The 20,854-nt window shown below is 42.4% G+C and overlaps 2 protein-coding genes across 4 annotated transcripts; one reads left to right on the top strand and one right to left on the bottom strand.

The window, feature by feature from the left end:
• Positions 1-830: 830 nt before the first annotated feature.
• On the bottom strand, positions 831-9,927 carry LOC130388077 (mitochondrial import inner membrane translocase subunit TIM44-like). The gene is made up of 13 exons (XM_056597406.1): positions 9,844-9,927; positions 9,335-9,439; positions 8,558-8,722; positions 8,343-8,423; positions 8,038-8,187; positions 6,291-6,424; positions 5,458-5,543; positions 5,008-5,100; positions 4,186-4,310; positions 4,014-4,064; positions 3,466-3,555; positions 3,227-3,337; positions 831-2,691 (listed from the first exon to the last, which is right to left on the bottom strand). The coding sequence occupies exons 1-13, from the start codon at positions 9,871-9,873 to the stop codon at positions 2,572-2,574; spliced, it is 1,341 nt and encodes a 446-aa protein (XP_056453381.1). The 5' UTR covers positions 9,874-9,927; the 3' UTR covers positions 831-2,571.
• A 760-nt stretch (positions 9,928-10,687) lies between these two features.
• Positions 10,688-19,753, top strand: LOC130387784 (aerolysin-like protein). Of its 3 annotated transcripts, none has more exons than XM_056597050.1 (6): positions 10,688-10,748; positions 13,726-14,180; positions 14,901-15,013; positions 15,056-15,345; positions 16,740-17,232; positions 17,906-19,752. In XM_056597050.1, exons 2-6 carry the CDS (start codon positions 13,736-13,738, stop codon positions 18,374-18,376), a joined length of 1,812 nt encoding a protein of 603 aa, XP_056453025.1. In that variant the 5' UTR covers positions 10,688-10,748; positions 13,726-13,735; the 3' UTR covers positions 18,377-19,752. The 3 variants fall into 3 exon arrangements, with proteins under 3 accessions (XP_056453025.1, XP_056453026.1, XP_056453024.1); XM_056597051.1 differs by lacking the exon at positions 10,688-10,748 and adding an exon at positions 10,755-11,081; XM_056597049.1 differs by lacking the exon at positions 10,688-10,748 and adding an exon at positions 11,524-12,763 and having other exon boundaries at positions 17,906-19,753.
• The last annotated feature ends 1,101 nt before the right edge of the window (positions 19,754-20,854 follow it).

The raw sequence follows: 20,854 nt of genomic DNA, 5'->3' as shown, positions 1-20,854 counted from the left end.
AGTAACCACAGCATAATGTAGAGCTGTACTGTGATGATAGCCTCTGGCAGATGGTGAACACAATAGCTCTGACACTAAAGCCTTGCCCACTACATCTTTAGTGCTGATGCACAAAACACAATCGGTCAGCCGAACACAATGTGAGGGTTGTGTAGTCAAGAGCTTTGGGATCTCCTTATCCTTATAATTATGGAACTAATAATAGAGGGGTTGGCTTGATGGAGCAGACCGGAGCATGTTCCTTCTGCGTGTTTTTCAGGTGGAGGATGTGTGAGCAGTTAATGTTCCATCTTCTAGCGTCAGCAAACATCACAACTCAACACTGGACACTGAATAGCGCTTCTTTCATCAGCATGGGGGAACAGCAATGACTACATCACATTTTGGTAACAGTGGGATAAGTAAAAACATAAAATAGGAAGACGTCATCTATTTTGATACAGAGCAGAATTTGGGTCATTCAGTGGGTCTAATGATTTAAAATCTGATTTAATTTCTGCACCTGGTATTTGTTAACTTTCTTACGAAATACCAATCGTATTTATAAGCTTAATCTTCCTTCTTTCTTAGAAAGAATGGTCTTCTCCATAGGCTGAAGCATGTTGGAAGTGACCGTTCATCAATCAGGACAGACAGCAGCAGTAGAACGTGTCCTGGGTATAGTGAGTCAAACTACGGCTGCGTGTTATTTAAAGCTTCATCCGTCAGCGATATACTGACAAATCCATACGTTTATCAAGCCGCCTCGAAGTCTGGATCACACATCCATACACTCCCATTACAAGCAGCCAAACGCAGCACACATTGAGGAAACCACGAGACTTGATATAAGTCTTCTTTATTTACAGCAAATAATTAGAAAGAATGAGGATATGGAAATACAATATGAGCCGACAGCTTACTTGATGAAATGAAAGACAGGATGAAAGACAGTCTTTGACAGTATGGCAAGTAACTCAAACGTTATCTACAATATCACAGAATCAGCTTTTTTTCTACAAAGAATTATCGAAAGTTGGAAATGTACGATATTCTTTTAACTAAATCTGGTATATAAATTAAAATATTTCTTTTGTACAGAACCACTGCTTATTTCATGGTAAACCCCCCTTTAAACAACCCCTGCTTTAGCATTCTTCCAGGTAATACATCTAACCAGTGAAAACAGATACATTCGGAATGCAATAAAAATACAACGAAAGATGACCTATCCCCACCAAGCAATACACAATGTCCTACTGCTTAAGTATGCCGAAAGGCCCTTATTGTACGTACAGCTGTCGTATCTGCACTTTCTTCACTCTATGTAAACAATGGTCAGAGTGGACCAGTAGCCATACACAGTGGACTCTTCATTACATAAATATGACTTGTCAGGCTTCCATGAAGTACAAGGATCAACTTACATTTCTGTCATAGTTCAATATGCTAAATAATGTCTGAATTCACATAGAACTGCCAGATCTCTTTCCTGAAACTATGTCAGCAGCTATTGCCATTATAGCCACTCTCAATGTTCATTAAGATGCATAATGTTCAATAATATCTTTCACATAGTTTTCACAAATGAGGACATTTGAAATGTTGGCAGAAGAAATTTCACCTGGTGTCTGAATTAGAATGATTACAGAAATTGTTCAATGGATAAAACCGAATACAAAAACAATATATATATTAAAAAAAAGAATCAAATACATGTTCTCATCTTAGGTCCCAACCTTTGACATGAGCAACTGAACCAGAGATGAGACAACACTGAATTAGAAAGAACTACGTGGATCATGTGAACCAGTAAATTACCTCAGGTAGCTGAGGGCCGCTTGTTGTTGTCGGCATGCAACAGACGCATACCTCACATACTGTATATTTACAAGGAGTAGAGAAGAGTCTATATTAATATGAGACAAGCTACGACGATCTAGAGCTAAAACGGAATACACACATCTTGCCTGGATCGTGTAAGACAATAAAACATACATATAGGCTAGCGCAGGTTGTCTGTTTTGGCCTTTAGGAAAATGGCAGCTCTATCTGGTCCACACGTCCTGTCTTTGATGCTGTCTTCATGTCCTTCGTGGGATGGAGGCCAGGAGAGCATAGAACTATCGTCCCTTGCAGAGGCATGTCATGGTCGATTGTAAAATAAATAGGGTTCCTATTGAAAGCACCACAGACACACACACAACTAGGAAGCCTGCAAAAAACACATTCCAACCATAGAAAGACGTTTGATAGTGTATGTGCATACACACACACACTCATGATGTAACATGGCTTCCCGCGGCACGTACATGTTCTCATGCTTGCATGTGGTCCAGCACATGGACTTTTCTTTTCTGAAATCAAAAATGATGCGTACAAACGCTCTCACGCAGCCATGAGTCTGGCGGGAAGGGATGTGTGTGTGTGTGTGTGAGCTGGTCAGTTTTGTTAGCGCCAGAGCATGGATTCTACATCCATGTCCTTCCAGTCCACCTTCTTGTTGAGCATATGCCATCCCCGTCTCTGTGCCTTCTGTCATTGTGTGAGTGTGAGTGTGTGTGTGTGTGTGTGTGCGCAGCTCCTTCTCCTCTACAGGGCCTGCTCCGTGCTAGAGGCCGACATGTCCAGGAGCCTCCAGGCTGCGTTGGGGTTCAACTCCTCCTGGTCCCGGCACAACGCCCACACGTGCATCATCCTCATCACCTTCTCCTGGGGGGGGGGGAGAGAGAGAGCGTTCAGCATCACACGGTCACAAGCCCCCAGTTTAAGAGCAGTCATAAACCTGCAGAAGACACAGCGCAGGTACAGGTGACCCGAGTCGAGCTCATTTAATTCATTTATTGAATATAAATGAATGAATGAAATACATTATATATTATTATTTATTAAGTCTTTTGCTGTTTGAGTTTCACATCGGCAGACTTTAGTTGAGCAGATGAAAGCCTGAGTCTTATGAATGTGTGGCACTACGGCTACGAGCCTCTTGAACTGGACCAGAGCGGCGTTGCGGTATTAGTAACAACCCCCGAGGGGAAGGTGACACCGAGGCTTGCACTCCTCCTGACCCCAGGATAATGACACACAATCAAATCAAAACTGGGAAACAGGATAACGGATAAAAAACAAAACGACACATATGTTCTTCAGCGTTGTCGCCCATGACAGGAATGTTTACTTCCTGGTATTTTGCGGCTCAGAATGTAATCAGTTCCCCATGCTGGGGTAATAATCAGGTTCTACTGACCGGATCCCCTTCCACGAGATCTCCTTTGGGGCCTCGGATCACCATGACGACCTGCGCCTGGAAGGTGATAATCAGCACGGGTCCCTGGTCCATGATCTTCCCCATGGCAAGCTACACACCAACAAACAAACACATATTGAGGGAAACAGCCCATGCACATTGATTCATGTTGGCTGCAATAAGGTGCAAACCATGTTGTGTTCAAAGCTTAAGTGTGTGTTGTGTATTGCGGGGCTTACATCTATGTTGTCGATATCAAGGATCTTGGACTGGAACATCAGGCCCAGAGCTCTGGCCTGCTGGATGGGGTGAGCCAGCTGACTGTAAGTCTGGGGAAAACAGAGAGAAAAATGAATTCAGCCTATTTAATAGCATTTTAGCACTCAACAAAAAGAAAACATTTGAATGATATATTTTTATTTATATATTTTTTTTATCTACAAGGTTGATTTTAATTATATTTTGCGTTTCAAACTATTCTGGAGCGAGAAAAACAATGTACACATGACGGTCGAGGAAGTTTGAGAAAGCTATTTGACGTTCCACTCAGATCTTTGAACAGAAAGGATATACTGTAGAGAAACAGGTTTGACAGCACCACGAGCAAACAATAAAGATAAGGAAATGTTGCTGTAGTGCGAGACCTGTACAGAGCGAGCACACACACACACACACACACACACACACACACACACACACACACACACACACACACACACACACACACACACACACACACACACACACACACACACACACACACACACACACACACACACACACTTACCGCTTCATAGCACCAGTCTTTCAGCACATCCAACTCGCCACGGACAAGAGCCTACCAATGGAGAGAGAAACACACACAGCCAGGAGATTGATGGGCGATTAGTCCCGGCGCCCCTGTCATTAGAGCTGTGTGAGTGTGTGTACGATAATGAAAGGCAGAGGGGCGGTCGAACCTCCAGGATGTTGGGGATGATGTCCTTCTCGCACTGCCGGAGGAAGGCGTCCTTGTCAAAGCTGGGGTCGGCTTTCAGGATCTCCGTCAACACCGCGGACATCTCCGTCTTGGAGAAAAGGCCACCTGTGGGGATTTTCCTGTATATTTACGAATGTCTATTTGATCACATTTCAACCTGGATCGACAAAGTTTATTTTAACAATGGGATATGGTAATACAGTTCAGAAAGAACAAACAGAGGCGATGCATATTCACATTTCAATGCACTGCAACTAATTATGATGACTAATTATTCAAGCTCAGAGCAGAAAATGTGACGATACTTAAATTCCTCTATTCCATACGATTGTATATTTGCACAATACTTATACTATACTTAAACCAGTTCTGTTAGCCTGGAGACCACCCTGATCACATGACCTCATGTTCTGGTGTACATAGATCACTCTGGACCACATCGATTACAGTGGGCGGGAGTACTTGCCTTGACTGACGAACTCCTTCAGCCAATCAGCATAAGAAAGCATGTTTTGTGTATGTTGCTATGTTCAGTTACTTTAGGGTTGACTTCTATTTCATACATTCCTGTGCATCTAGGTGTGGCCATCCGCCTAATTTCAACCATGGAAATCCTCAGTAACTAGACATGTACGTGAATAAGAAGATGTTACAATCCATAACAAAGGCGTTAATGAATCAAATATAGGAATTGTAACTATAGCTCAAGGTATTCAGAGGGTATTCATCAGGGTCTGTATGTGGGCCCCAGATGGGGGGTCCCCAGATGGGGAGGCCCCAGGTATTAGGGAGCAGGCCTCACCCATGAGGTCCGTGACCCGGTCCGTCACAGCCCTGCTCGCTCGGATCAGCGCGTTGTCACTCTCATCGTACTTCATCTTCATCTCGAAGAACCCTGGGGACAGAAACATACACAATCCCTTAAGCTACAGGCCGGCTATTTAATGAGGACAGATTCGATTCAGAATTTGGAAAATTATTGGACAAAAGGACTTCCTGGGTTCATGTGGAGTACACGTCAAGCTCAGAGAAACTTAGGTTGCATCAGTTGCGCGTGGTTTCAGCTCTATTGTAAGGACTCCAGCGCCCCCTGCTGTCCCTAAATAGACTTACACCTCACTCTTTGGCCATGTTTACGCAAGTTTTTAATCAGTCTTCAAAACGTTCAATCTCTCTAGTAAACGGGGCCCTTGCAGCAGATGACATCACACGAAAATAGCTTGTCATGGCAGGGGAATAAGGAGTTCCTTACGGTTGACCACCACGTTGTTGTCCTTGAAGTCCTTCCACTGCTGGAACCACTTGGAGTCCTTGTGGAGCACCACGCCCAGGGCCTCCCTGACACACATGGAGAGCAGCTTCATCAGCACGCCGACCACACAGGCAGCACCGGCCCGTTTAAACCACCACAACCCTTCATGGATCCCCATGCGGGGACATTGGCCGTATTGGATTCATAATAAAGTTGATTAATAATAAACCAAATAAAAACAAATGTAGATAAAGTGCAAAGTTATTGCAAGTTCTGGGTTTAGGTATTTAAAGTGTACCAGTTAGGCAAAGGATTAAGATCTAACAAATATCCAACACGATATTATACTCTCTGAATCCTTTTATGCATTATATGAAAGATGAGGGGTTCTCTAACAACAATGTGCACATTGATAAAACTCTGAAAGCAGCAGAATTGATTTTCTATAACAATCATAAAGCATTTTAAGTGGCCTCCATTGTCTCCAATATATTATTGCAGCACTGGTGGTACCTTCTGCTAGCTTGTTTCCTACTCTCCTTTAATATTGTACCTACTGTTTACATTTTTAATTGACCACATTTTAGTAATTTCTGACGTCTGCATGACTGCACAGTCATGCAGACGTATTCTGTCGAGCAAATCCTGACCCACGTGTACAACCAGCGTTAGCGGGCGCAGATGTTAGTTGGGTAACTTGGCCATTACAAAATCCCTACTAGCAGAAATGCATTGACGTGAATGCATACATCAAATAATCATGAATTGAAGACTCTCCAGGGGAGGTCAGGAGGCTAGGGTCACATGGTGTGGTGATCATAACAACTACTCACTCGTTGGCCTCAAACACCCTGGTGTCATTGTCCCCCGGCTTGGAGGAGAACTCGCTCCTCTTCCTGAGCTGAGGTGGAGCTCTGTAGGTGCCATCATCCACTATGTCCATCTCCTTCTTCATGCTCTCCATGCCCTGCACAAAACAGACACCACAACCCGCCACTTAGGACCGGCTCCTGGACCCACAGCTTGAACAAGGACCAAAACCCACAGGAAGTGTGCGTCTCTGCACTAATATGGGCATATATGGACATTTAAATTCAGGGCATTTATCAGACACTTTTATCCAAAGCAACTTACAATAGGTACATTTGTCAGAAGGAAGAGAAACAACAATGTATCGCTGTCCGTAAGCTAAAGATATTCAAGGGCTAAGCACTAGGGATGCACCGAAATGAAAATTCATGGCCAAAACCGAAACCGAATGTACTGAAACAGTTGGCCGAAAGCCGAAACCGAATACCGAATGTGGCTTTTGCTGTTTTTCATTCATTTTGCTTTAATTTTTCACCATTGAATAAATCAAACAATTAAATGTCCTTTATAAACTTTTTTGTCTTGCTTTTCAATCAAAATAATCAATTACAAATTTGATACAAAATATTAATTTAATACTGAACGTTTTCTAACATTCCAGCAGACCTTATAGCAAGAATTTAAGATCAATATACCTTTAAATAAATGACGACACTACGTTCATGTTTTCGAGAGCGCTAAGTAAAATCCTTCTTGCGGTAGTTTTTTTGTAATAAATAGTTGGGTTCTTTGCTTCATGCCATAATAATATACAAAAGATGAATTAGTACTTAAACCTGCGCTAAAGTGTGCAATGTTAGAATTTTGAAGTTTAGAGGTAAAAAGGTTCAAGTGTCAGTAGTCGCTGTCGGGACGATTGAAACACTTGTTTGATACGTCCCGCCTAGGTGGGGCGTATGAAACAAATGTCAACTTACGGTCAAAGTTAAAAAACAGCTCGATCATCCAACATATGTATTAAATTACACTTGAAACTAAGAGAACACACATGTGAGTTGTTGATCACATGTTGAAATTATTTGTATACGTAACGCCATCTTTGAAAAAGACGTTTAACTGAAAAGTGTTTCTATCGACCCGGCTCTCCCGTATTTTTTTTTAACAGGTGCGCTCGGCTCTTTTTTCATCTCCGTTTATTGTCATTTAGTTGTTTACAAGTGCATGCAGACCATTTTTCATCTCCCTTTATTGTCAGTTAGTTGTTAACAAACTTACGTGCGGCTCTTTTTTAATCCTTCTTTTTTTATAAGCGCACCTGGCTCATTCCACACTGGTTGCTTGTTTTTTAATCAAAAATAAAAATGTTTGTGTATTTTTTTCTGCCTTTTTACTCCTTCGGCCGAAACCGAAAATTATGTTTTGGGCCATTTTCGGTGGATCCCTACTAAGCACTAACAGTTGCTAGGTTACCCATTCCCCGTATACAACAAGATGGCTTAGATAAGACGCTACACATTGCTAAGTACTATTTTTAAGTGCCAGGACGTATAAATACATGTATCCAGAAAATCGGAATTCCATCAGAAACGCATAGGAGCTAAAGTGACATGCTGATGTAATACTGTTATGACCACAACAAAACATCTTCCAAAAGGTACTTATTCAAACCCTCGTAAACAAACTGTGTTTGCTTGACACAAACAGGTATTGAGGAGCTGCCGCTAGGAAAGCAGTAGGCAGAGTAATTTCTTAAGGTGAGTGAGCTCTGACCTGGGAGATGGCCCTGAAGGCTCCCGTTGAGCCCAGCTTCTCCCCTCCCTTGGAGACGGACTCGGCCGAGTGTTTGGCTGTCCTGGCCGCCTCCTCCACCCCCTCCTTGATCTTCTTACCCAGGTCTGTGCGACTGACCTCCTCCAGACCCTACACAGACACAGACACACACAAAGCAACACACATAAACTTTGATTAATAAGGTAGTCAAAAGCCCTTTCATGGCCTGTTAATAAGTAATCACTTCGCTATTGAACAGTGATACTGAGCAAATGTACTCAAGATATAGCAGATAGCAAGCTTACCTCTTTCACCGTTTCACTAAAAGAACCAAAAGTCTTCTTGAACACCTCCGATGTCTTCACAGTCTCAGATTCTATTGTTTTCTAAAAAGGTAAAATAAACACAACTAGATTGAATTAAACATAATTTATTTGACCATTGATTCAAGTTGAATTAGTAACTGTTTGACCATGTTCCTATTATGAATCCATACTGTAAATCAGAATGCCATGCGTACATATTTCCTCCGGGCCTGCTGGAGGGCGTCGGACTCCTCTAGTCTCTTGGCCTCGTCTCTGAACTTCTTGATGTTGTCCTTCATCTCCTGGTTCTTACCGAACTCCTGCCGTAAGTTCTCCACAAACTCCCCGAAGAACCCCTTCCGACCTGAGGCATGGCGCACCTTCACAGGGAATACAATGGATGGATCGGGTGATGGGGTTCTAGATATACAATAACAAATCTTTACTAAAATCAGGGGTTCCCAACCTATTTTGTTCAAGGACCAGCATATTAATAAAAATCATTTGCAGACTGGCAGTCAACTTTAATGACTTAATTTTAAGATGCATCATTTTTAAACAAAGGATGTGGCTGTTTTTCAAGATATTTGTCGCATTCACAACAATTAAAGCAACTGCAATGAAATGCTGTTGTCTCAGGATCCCTTCAACAATACAATTCTACAATTTAGAAGAGAAACACAAGAAAAGTTACAGACCTCAATAAACACAAAAGTAGTGCAAAGACAGTGCATTTAAAGTGCTTAATTAACAGTGGTTTAATTGCAGTGTTCGACTCCCAAAGCAAAATGAAATGGGTTGAATCAACAATGACTGCAGCCAACTAGTAGGAATCCTTCAGCACCGTTCTGACTCCTTATGAAACTCACCTGGATATGTAAGCAAGTCGCTTTAGAAAACTGCATCAGCTATTCTAGTATTTTCACAGCTCATCATTCATGGTTCGTATGTAACAGTTGAACAATCACATAACCAGGGCATTTGACAAATACCTGGACATCTTGACTCTGAGCTGTGCGGGGACTGTAGGCATCAATCCTTCCGAGCGAGGAGCCAAGAGAACGTGAGGACAAGGTCAGTACACGTCTGCCGACGAGCTGCAAAGAAACGCATAAGCCAGTCATGTCACTGTTGCTGTCACCACCATTGAAGCATTAATATGTTACAGCATGTCGAAGCCACACGCAATCACATCACTGAAGTTTGGGACACAATGTCGAAAAGGTACACGGGACGGAAAACTACCATGAAATCTATATTGGCATACAATCAGAGCACCAAGAACATGAACACTACATGACTACATTTAAAACCGGAATTAAAATGTAATCTGGCCTCCTTAGATCTGATCAATAGGTCTAAAATGAGCTATTAATAAACACAGTGTCCATCAAAACATAGATGCCTTCACTAAACAAGTAGGACTAATACGCTTGTCAACGTGAAGCACATATGTGTTAAATCAACTAAAACGGCAATGAATGACATGTTGTCGTCTAACCTCGTAACACCGACACACGGAGGCTGCCATCTTGATCTTGAATGCGCGTCACCAGCAGGAGCACCACGTGGGATTCTGTTGAGGCACGTAACCTCCGCGGCAGCCAATAGCTGTAGGCCTGGTGGGCGTGGCTCAGGAACGCTTCGGGCGCTACTCCGCTGCTGGCTGCTGGTACGTTTTCCATCATGACTGAGCGATGGTGGACGCTATGGTCTGGTCATATTTTTGCGCATTGATCGATTATAACGCATACTACAAGTATTCTAGTCGACAAATGGTGGCTGAATCAGTCTTTTAAGATGCAAAGCAGAATTTGGCATGAAAAAATTGGGGGGGAGACTGCATTCAAATGTATCCACAGACGTGATTACTGACTAATGTATAATAATGATCTTTATTGGCCCTCAACAGGGCCGGTGTGGGTGTCAGATTCATATATATATTATATTAATATATATATATCTATGGCAACTACGAGGTAGTACCAAAAGGGAGCAATTCTTCGTTGACACACATGTTGAACAGGTCGTTTTCAAAGTCTTAAACCTATTTACAGCCTGGTCCAAAAAAAACATTCTAGCCAGTATGTTTAGTTCATATCTCCATGAAAACAATGAGGGTGTGACAATTTTTTTAGGAGGCTAGTTTTTACTTTATTGGAGGTTAAAATGTATGAATAATTAGGGGCGCGGCCTCTTGAGTGAAATAATAATAATAATATTATTATTAAATAATAATAATATTATTATTATAATAATAATAATTAGCTAATGTTGCTAATTCGGTGTACGTCACCTAGATGGGCGTAATACCCTTTTTTGGTTAAAGGAAATGAGGCGGAGTCAAACTATGACGAGTCAAACTAAGATGGCGACGCGCATTTGGATGCAGTTGGAATAACAGAGGTCTGCCTGGATGCTACATCCATTTTATATATTATTTATTGGATTGACGCAGGGCAGCGTTCGCAGCCGTTCCGCGGCGCGTACGTCCCCGGTGGAAATCAGGCGTAACTGTATCTAAATGCCAACTATTTAAATTGTAACTGTAACAGAATACAGTTACTTATAATTTGTGTTCTGAATACGTAACGCCGGTAGGCGTAGGCCTACATGTAGGCTATTCCGTTACTCCCCAACACTGAGCATAACTAAACTTTGAAAGATGTGTCTCATAACCATAATGCTATACGATGTGACAACAGTATCCCGAGCCCCATAGGCCCACTTTCTTAAATGGTGATTAGAATTGACTTGATGGATTTGATATTAGAAATGAGAACATTAATCATTAATGTGTTAATGATTTTAGCATTTTTTTATTAACATTGATCACATATGGTGCAGTGTGCATTTGCAAACTCAATGTGATTTCCCTTAGATGTTTGAGTGTTTTAGCCGGATACGGGACTAGTCTAGTCTAGAACTAGTGAGGGAGGGGGAAAGAACGGCTTGGACAGGGAAAACAACCATATAGAATAGATCAATTTGCGCTGGGGGAAGAAAAATCTCAATTTGTGGCGGTCGTTGTTGATTCTGTGGCGCCGCTGTCTGTTGTACTGCTTTGAATAGTATACATTTACATGTGTGTGTGTGTGTGTGTGTGTGTGTGTGTGTGTGTGTGTGTGTGTGTGTGTGTGTGTGTGTGTGTGTGTGTGTGTGTGTGTGTGTGTGTGTGTGTGTGTGTGTGTAAATGTATACTATTCACTATAGTTTGTACAGTCAACCAAAGTAAAATGTATAAATAGATGAATAAATATTAAACATTCTTTTAATAACACAATAATGCTGCCATATAATTTATGTACTTTATACAGTGATCTAAAAGCAATAGATCACGCCAGGCTGTGGTATTTGCTCATTATACCACTGTTAAGGGGCGTTGTCCGGCCCCGACGCGCAGCGGAGGGCCGGCGACGCGACTTTCCGTCTCGTAAACGGTCGTTGCCATTTGAAACGGTCGATGCCATTTCCGACCATGTCCGATTGCGTCCGCTCTCCGATCTTGAATTCCGAATGCTTCGTGAAACGGTCGATGCCATTTCCGACCATGTCCGATTGCGTCCGCTCTAGGAGTCAGTTAAAAACCGCACAGGGTGGAATGTTTTTTTCCGCTCAGTTGCCGTGAGTAATTATGAAACTATCTATGCCAGTCATACATAATGATTGATTGAATAGAGGAGACCTGGGACAGTTGCAACACTTTTTGCTATAATGGCTCTTTTGCTTAGCAACCATTTGAATTTAAGGGATGATATTTGAATAAAATAAACTTACATCTGTCAGCTATTCATCAATACAATTTAAGGATGATTACCTTAAGTACATTATTCACAGTTGGCCTTTGAATGTAAGATGCCAACAGCAACTGTCCCCGTAAAGACACCCATGATAAAGACTGATATGCTCGGATATAAATAACAATAATCGGGTTAAATAACTTCACATGGTGTGTCTGGTGTGTTTCCAGCATTCGTAGTGTTGATCAGCAGATATATAGTCCGCCAAGACGTTGAGGTTGCTTAGCAACCAGAGACTCTGTCCATGCAAGTGAACGGAGCGTTCCCTCTTCGTCATAACTATCAAACCAAACATCCTTCACATTCACCGAGCGAACATTATGAAAGTAAAATGCACATTTCTCGTTAAAAATGTTTCCATAAAAGCATTTAATGGCGTAACTATGTTACTATTTCCACACAGAATAAAGAAAGATGTCGGCCGTATGCTTCTGTCCAAGCTCACTACTCTCTGCCAGTGACGTCGGGTCAAGCTCAACGCTGATTGGGCAACGCGGCTAATCAATTCAAGATCGGAGAGCGGACGCAATCGGAAATGTTCGGAAATGGCATCGACCGTTTCAAATGGCAACGACCGTTTACGAGACGGAAAGTCGCGCCGGGGACCCCCTTCACACAGTGGTATAATGAGCGCCACATGCCACTGACTGAAGTGATCTATTGCTTTTATACAATGGTTACTGTTATGGCGAAACGAAAGTCATAGACACACTACATTTAAAAAGAAACAAAGAAAGTCAAAATAGCCGTTTTTATTAAAGTATACAAAAAAGTAGTCCCTCCTGGCTGCCGCCATGCATCGACGGTCGCTATGCAACACACTTTAGCGTCCCTCCGAGAGAAGGCTCCGATAGAGCGGTTCGCCGGCAATTTATCCTATGGAGCAGTTCACTCGCCGTGTGCCTAAGCTTTAATTAGTCTCTCCATCGCCTTGCTCACTCCCGGAGTAACAACATTTATACGCTCTCCATGATCCAACATATGTTTTACTTTGTAACTGTTTCTACTTCCAGGCGCGGAGTGATATGCAAACTTTCACAAAATGATCGGGCGTCATAGCAGTTGTGTATACGCTAATTATACAACAGTTGGGAACCAATCAGATCGCTGGATTTAGGTCCCCCATTGTATAAATATATATATACTATGGATGGACAATATATATTGCAGAATGTCCTTTTCCATAATTGTATATGGTGTTTCAGGCATTTTATTTCCTTTCCCATGACCCCCATTTTAAAACAATCGAATATCCTGGATAATTCAGAAATGCACCTGACAATCACCATAAAGAAATAACTATTAAGGCAATTGGTGTGTAAATAAATAACATTGTATCATTGTGAAAGTTAATGTTGTGACAAATATTTCTCGATAATGATCCACTTATTCTTACTTACTTTTAAAGAAAAATAATACTTATAATAACATATTTTATATGTATACACCGCCAGCTTTGGTTGTCGATAAGTTTTCTCCATTGGATCTTGTTCTTTGAGTCCCTCTTACAGCTCGTAATGTCTGCATCTTTTGTCGAGAATTTGGAGGATGCATGAATATATTGATGTACATTTCTGTTTCAGGTTATTGAACATGAAGACTAAACTGAAAGTCATCGGTGGACAGGGAGGCAGTTCATTTACTTTTACTGGCCGTGACAATGGTGCCACCCTCAAGAAGATTGGAGTGGCAGTGGGCGGCTGGCAGATCAAAGCTGTGCGGGCAGAACTGACTGACGGGCGTGTGAAGACCTTTGGAGAATCAGTCACTTTCAAAGAGTTTACGTTTGAACCTGGCGAGCGCTTCACCAAGCTGTCCCTGTGGGGGAACGATGACGGCTCACGTCTGGGTGGCATCAGGTTCTCGACGAGTTCTGGACGCGAGTTCTTCGAGCAGATGACTGGGAGTGTCCTGAAGACCGAGTACCCTATCAATGTGGGGTCTGGAGTCTGCCTGGGATTGCAGGGGAAAGCTGGCTCAGACATCGACTGTTTGGGATTGCTCTTCATCAAGGCCAACACGAGCACACCACAACGCAGTGAGTAGCATGTGTGTGTGTGCCTTGTGTGTTAACAGTTTTAATGTGTAACCGGCTTGCAGCCAGAAGAAGTTTGTGTTACCACATCTATTATTATGATCTAATCAGGCTTATTAATATGTTCTTATGTATGTTAAGCCTTTGAAGTGTAACAAGATTGTGGTTAAACTGGTCTGATGTATATTTTTGGTCTTCTACCTACTTAGTGTTTGAAATGTTTTAATAAGGAGGCTATGGGGGTACCAAGTAATAGTGTACTACTTTTGAGTAATAATGCATGGATATCTAATTTGCCATAGGCCGAACCGTCTGTCTTATCAGGATTATCTGTTTATCCCTTTTTAAAAGAAGTGAAATTGAATAAAGGAATATTGAATAAATTGCATTATTAAAAAAAAGAAAAAAAAAGACCATAAGAGGAAGTGACAACCCCCCCCCCCCCCACACACACACACACACACACACCCACAGTCATACAAGTGTTGACTCGCTTGCAAAGACCACATGCAAATACACACTATATCTGCTGAATCAGGTCAGAGTTGTGTTAAATAATTACAAGGCATCACATTAAATCTCTGTATGGGTGTGTGTGTGTGTTTGCGTGAGGGTACGTGCGTGTGTGTGTGTGTTTGAGCGTGCATGCGTTTGTGCGTGTGTGTTTGTGCGTGTGTGTGTGTGTGTGTGTGTGTGTGTGTGTGATTCCATCCCCGTGCTCAGTGTTCAAGTGGTTGGGCAGGCTCACCTGCCTCTTCCAGCGGGGGTCCAGCAGTGAGTCAGCCCCCGGTGATGAAGACCGCGATGACCCCCGCGCCGCTGGCACCCTCTCCCCGGTCTACGAGGCCACCATGGATGACATGAGAGCCATGCTGCCGCGTACCACAAGCTACGCTCGCTCCAGTGACAAGGAACAGGAGAAGGAGGCCAACGACATGTCGCCGCCTAGTGGACAAAACACAAAACAGGACGAGCCCCTCGCACCTGAAGCTCCCCGGGCCAATGCCGTGACCCCAACCGAGGTGACAGAGAGTCATGACGGTGTAATCAGCTGCCCTAGCCCCCCTACAACCCAGGGTACCTTCAAAGACTCCACAAGAGAGGGGGAGGAAGTGGAGAGGACGGAGAAGGGCCCTGAAGTGGAACAAATATCTGACCATGTTTCTGGGTAGGCTATAACTGCTTTTTGTTTGTATATGTTTACAATAAACCACCTGCTCATCTCCTTAACAGAACGCCATGCTCTGTATGGGTGTTTTTGGCGGGAGAGAGGGCGGGACTTTCACGTTGAGTGGCAGTAGAGAGAGGGAGGGACTTCTGATAGAGGGATATCCGTTTCTGTTGCATGTTTCAGATATTGCTTTGGTCAAAATGCGTATGTAATCTCCATAGTTATTCTACTTGTCATCATTCTGTCTGCTCCGGGCACTGTTGACTGGCGTAAACAACTCCCAGTGACTTGATGGATTTGATATTAGAAATGAGAACATGTCATTTCCCTTAGACGTTTGAGTGTTTGAGCCGGAGACGGGACTAGTCTAGTGAAGTCTATGCGTGGAGAGGAGGGGCAGACCAACGCATGATTTTAGTTTGTGAACGAGTGAGGGAGGGGGAAAGAGAGCGGCTTGGACAGGGAAAACTACCATATAGAATAGATCAATTTGCATTGGGGGAAAGAAATTGCAATTTGTGGCGGTCAGTGTGGATTCTGTGGCGGTGCTGTCTGTTGTACGACTTTGAATAGTATACATTTACATATACATCTGCAGTGGCGGCTGGTGTAAAAAATTCTAGGTGGGGCACTTTTTTGCCAGGAATGGAATTTTGTCATTACAGTGCATGGCCATTTGGCCTTTGTACAGGTGATTCTTTTAGGCGTACCTTTGCCACATGCAAGGGCATAAACAAAACCATTAACTACATTGATTGATTAGATTGCCTTTTAAGATGCAGTAGGCTGCATGTCACAAACGAATATGGTGGAGCAATGTTATCACTTGTTACTCCAACTTTTGATCTTAAAATAAATATCAAAGTAACTATCTTCAATGATTAATGTTTTTACAGACAACCAAAGCTGTCAAAGTAAAATGTATAAATAGATGAATAATTACATACTATAGACAGTATACATTGCAGAATGTCCTTATCCATAATTTTATATGGTGCTTGAGGCATTTTATTTCCTTTCCCATGACCCCCATTTTAAAACAATCTAATATCCTGGATAATTCAGAAATGCACCTGGCAATCACCATAAAGAAATAATTATTAAGGCAATTGGTGAGTAAATAAATAACATTGCAATATTGTGAAAAGTAATGTGGTGACAAATATTTCATAATAATCATCCACTTATTCTTACATTATTTATAAGAAAAATAATACTTATAATAACGTATTATTTTATATATATGCACCGTCAGGTGCCAGCTTTGGCTCTTGGTAAGTTTTCTCCCTTGGATCTTGTTCTTTGATTTCCTTTTACAGGTCGAAATGTCTGCATCTTTTGTCAAGCATTTGGAGGATGCATGAATATATTGATTTACATTTCTGTTTCAGGTTATTAAACACGGCGACTACACTGGAAGTCATCGGTGGACAGGGAGGCAGTTCATTTACTTTTACTGGCCGTGACAATGGTGCCACCCTCAAGAAGATTGGAGTGGCAGTGGGCGGCTGGCAGATCAAAGCTGTGCGGGCAGAACTGACTGACGGGCGTGTGAAGACCTTTGGAGAATCAGTCACTTTCAAAGAGTTTACGTTTGAACCTGGCGAGCGCTTCACCAAGCTGTCCCTGTGGGGGAACGATGACGGCTCACGTCTGGGTGGCATCAGGTTCTCGACGAGTTCTGGACGCGAGTTCTTCGAGCAGATGACTAGCATGGGCCTGAACACCGAGTACTCTATCGATGTGGGGTCTGGAGTCTGCCTGGGATTACAGGGGAACGCTGGCTCAGACATCGACTGTTTGGGATTCCTCTTCATCAACGCCATCAAGTCGTCTGTGCTAACTGACATGACCTATCCCAGCCTGGCCATGTACACACCCCAGGTGAGTGCTGCTATGTGTGGAAGACCTGAGTCAGAATATGGCCGGAGGCCATATTCTGGCTGAAGTGGGCCAATACATTTCAATTAACTGTTTCTTAATTAACTCCGAAAAGCTATTGAAATTGAGTAATTTTCATGCATGAATAGCACCTGTTTTTGTAGTAGTTTGTGCCCAGGACAGAAATGTGCACGTATTTTTCCTCCTTCCTATCACTAACAAAAGCATGTCTTATACCTATCTTTCATAGGGCAGATTACTCTTATATATTAATCGAACATATTTTATAAAGCCCTTTTTATATCAGTAGTTGTCACAAGGGGCTTTCTTTAAAGAAAATTTCAGAAAGATTTGTTCTGCTCAAATGCTTGTTGGCCCACTTAGTCGTTCCATAAAGGACAAATTGATGAGTCTTGTCCACCATAGAAGCATTATAATTTGATATGGGGTTGACAGTTATGTCTTTTGTTTAATTACATTAGGTCAATAAAATAGTGTCAGCACTTAAATCTTTTGAATTTCACCCCCGGGGGATTAATAAAGTGTTAAAGTCTAAATGTTAGACTAAATAAATAATATTTTGATATTTTCTGTACTGGTTATTAAGTATATTTTGTGTGTTGCCTGAACATTATGCATATTTTTTGTGTTTTTCTGTCTGTGTGATTTAATGTAGGTCAATAAAGAATATATAAAATCATCATCTCATCAAAACGACACTACTGCAGCTCAAGAGCATAAATGTGCGTACAGCCGATCTGTGACCAAGTCTACCACCTGGAGCACCACCACCAAGATGGAGGGCACCGTCAACATGTCTGTTCATGCAGGGATCCCGAAACTGGTGGGGGGGTCTGGTGGATTTAGCTTGACCACGGGAGCAGTGCTGTTGTCCACAATGAACTCCTCAGAGACCATAACCGAATCAGATGAGGTCAATGTGACGGTCCCGGCACGAAAGACCGTGAGCGTTGATTTGACAGTGGGACGAGCAAACATCAACCTCCCCTACTCAGCCACAGTTAAAATCACATGCATGAATGGCAGCGAGCTGGTCTTCCCATCCACTGGCAACTACAGTGGTGTGGCTTACACTGCAGTGCATTTAAAAACCACTGAGTCTGATTATGTTATGAATGTTGAATAAGATGCGTCAACATCTTATTGTGCACAGTTTTAATATTGATTACATAAAATTTGATTGCTAATGCAGTGACTGTCACAGATACATACATCATCATTATAAACCTGCTTGTGTTTCCATGTCCATCCTTAGAGCTTGCAAAACAATATACGAAAAAATGTCTGTCTGGCTAATGCCATTATTTAACGTTTCAGCTTAGTAAATGATAATTTCAGTTCAAATATTCCATATGCTGTTAATTTAGTTTTCCAGTCCAACAGCCTGGAAAGATAATACGTTTCTGAACACTTCCAGTCAGATGCTAATCTTACTACTATAATAGCAGGCCTGTCGCACCAGTTACTCAAGTTGGTCATGTGCGCAGGTGCCAAGCAGCCTGCAGCTCACACACACACACAGCACACGCAAACCCATACACCGCAAGCACTAGGGATGGGCACGGTAATTCGAATATTTGATTATTCGAAACGGTGTGGGTAGTTGACTTTGAGATTTTTTTAAATTTTTGCCTTAAGTTCATTCAATATATTCATTAGCTATATTAATAACATATTGTTCATTAAACGTGTATACTAATGCCATTCAATACTTGCGGAAGCGATTGTAAATCCGCACCCGCCTATCCCCCGAGCACGTAGATATGCACAATTTTTTGAACAAGATTGACTGAGTGATGCAGTAGGTGGGCTTATGTGTTATGTTAACTGGAAATGTTTTAGACATACTGTATTTCCGTCTTACACTAAATATATTTTTGTTGATGAGGCAGGCCCATGCGCTGCAAGTGGAATTCTGTTGATATGCAAGCCCCACCAGTAGGCTACTTGTACTTTTTGATGCTGTGCTTCAGTTTCTTGAATTTATTCAGTTTGTGCCTTAAATTTACTCTAATCTTATTTCAGTTTGTGCCTTAAGTATGCAATACTGTTCATTCATATTCTTGTCAAAAATTATGGTTTCGTTTGATTCAGCATACTGATTTCGAGTGGTATTTTTCCTTCTAAAATGCTCAATTGAACAAATTGGATTTGATTTCCTTATTTATTTAACTAATAGAGATGGAAAACGAATGCCTTTGTTTAGTGAAGGCCAGATCACGGAAGAACTTCAGACTTCATTATGAGTGCGCTACACATTATTTGTTTTTTTTCATAGTTCGGTTAACCGGTTACTCAAAAATGAAATTGCAGAATATTGAGATGCCTTCAAATGCATCTCAAGCACGCCCATACACAACACATGCACACTACGCACACACACGCACATACACGGAAATGCACACACGCGCACACACACGCACACCGCACGTCAAGACAAATACACGACACACTCGAGGTAAGACGTTATGTTTTTAAACATAACGGCTACGCCATCGACAAACGCCCAGGTAAGAAGCTTTGCAAATGATATAGTTCAGGGCCCCGTTTCCCGAAAGCATCTTTAGCCTAAGTGGTTTGTGAAGTGCGTCGTACCAACATCGTTGTTTTCACTTTTGTTTCCCGAAAGCATCGTTGGTAACGAACGTCGTGGAATGACTCGTAGCTTACAAGGGCTCCAGGGGTACTCGTAGGGTCCTAAGAGCCCGATGTTGTTAGTATTTACTAACTTTATGCAAGGTCTACGTTGGTGCAGTACTCGGCGTTGACTCGTCCTAAAAATACAATATTATTGTAAATTATATCACATCAAAAAAGTGGTAGCTAACGTTAGTTGAATCAAGCAAACAAATAGCTGTTGTTTTTGCTCCAAAAAGCTTGACTTACCTTGAATTTAACAGATAGTTCCTTCAAATTAGGGCTGTACGGGACTAAAATGTATATCACGGTATGATTTGAGGCATAGACGGTAACGGTATTATATCACAGTATTGTGGCATTCCCCCGGTGCCACGCCCCCTGTTCGGGAGAGTCGAGGCCGTGATATACCGCCGGTGGCCAACAGCCGGCGACAAATCCCAACCTCCTGAGAGCCGCAATCGGGGAAACGAGGAGCACCTGGGCAGGAGGCACCCAGGTGTTAAAAGGAGGCCACCAAACGACAGATCGAGAGGAGTCGAGTGGAAGAGAGGACGACGCAGAGGACCGAGAGCGTAGAGTGAGCCGCACGGCGGACACGTGGACGACGACTCGAGCAACCCCCCCCGACTTCGATGTACAGCGTACGCTTGTGTGGATATAAGAAACCGAGTGTAATAAACCGCCGTTTGAGGCTTTGGACCCTCCCACCCTGCCTGGTCCTTACTTTTAGCCCTTCTACCAAACCGAGTTACCACAGTATGTTAATTGTATCTTCTAATTTCGATATAAATGCATCTGAAGGGGTAAAATACTGGTAAGGCAGCAAAACTGCATAAAAACAATTATAATCTTTTCTCAAGTTACTTCCATCTCTGAAAAACACTAATGTTTAATAGTATGGATTTGTTTCTCCACTTGCTTGCGGACCTTGCCGTATAGTTTCGGCATCTCAATTTGGCTGAAG

Source organism: Gadus chalcogrammus, chromosome 8 (genome assembly GCF_026213295.1).
Source record: "Gadus chalcogrammus isolate NIFS_2021 chromosome 8, NIFS_Gcha_1.0, whole genome shotgun sequence".
NCBI lineage: Eukaryota > Metazoa > Chordata > Actinopteri > Gadiformes > Gadidae > Gadus > Gadus chalcogrammus.
The sequence above is the reverse complement of the archived record's forward strand: the minus strand, read 5'-3'. Positions and strand labels throughout refer to the sequence as shown.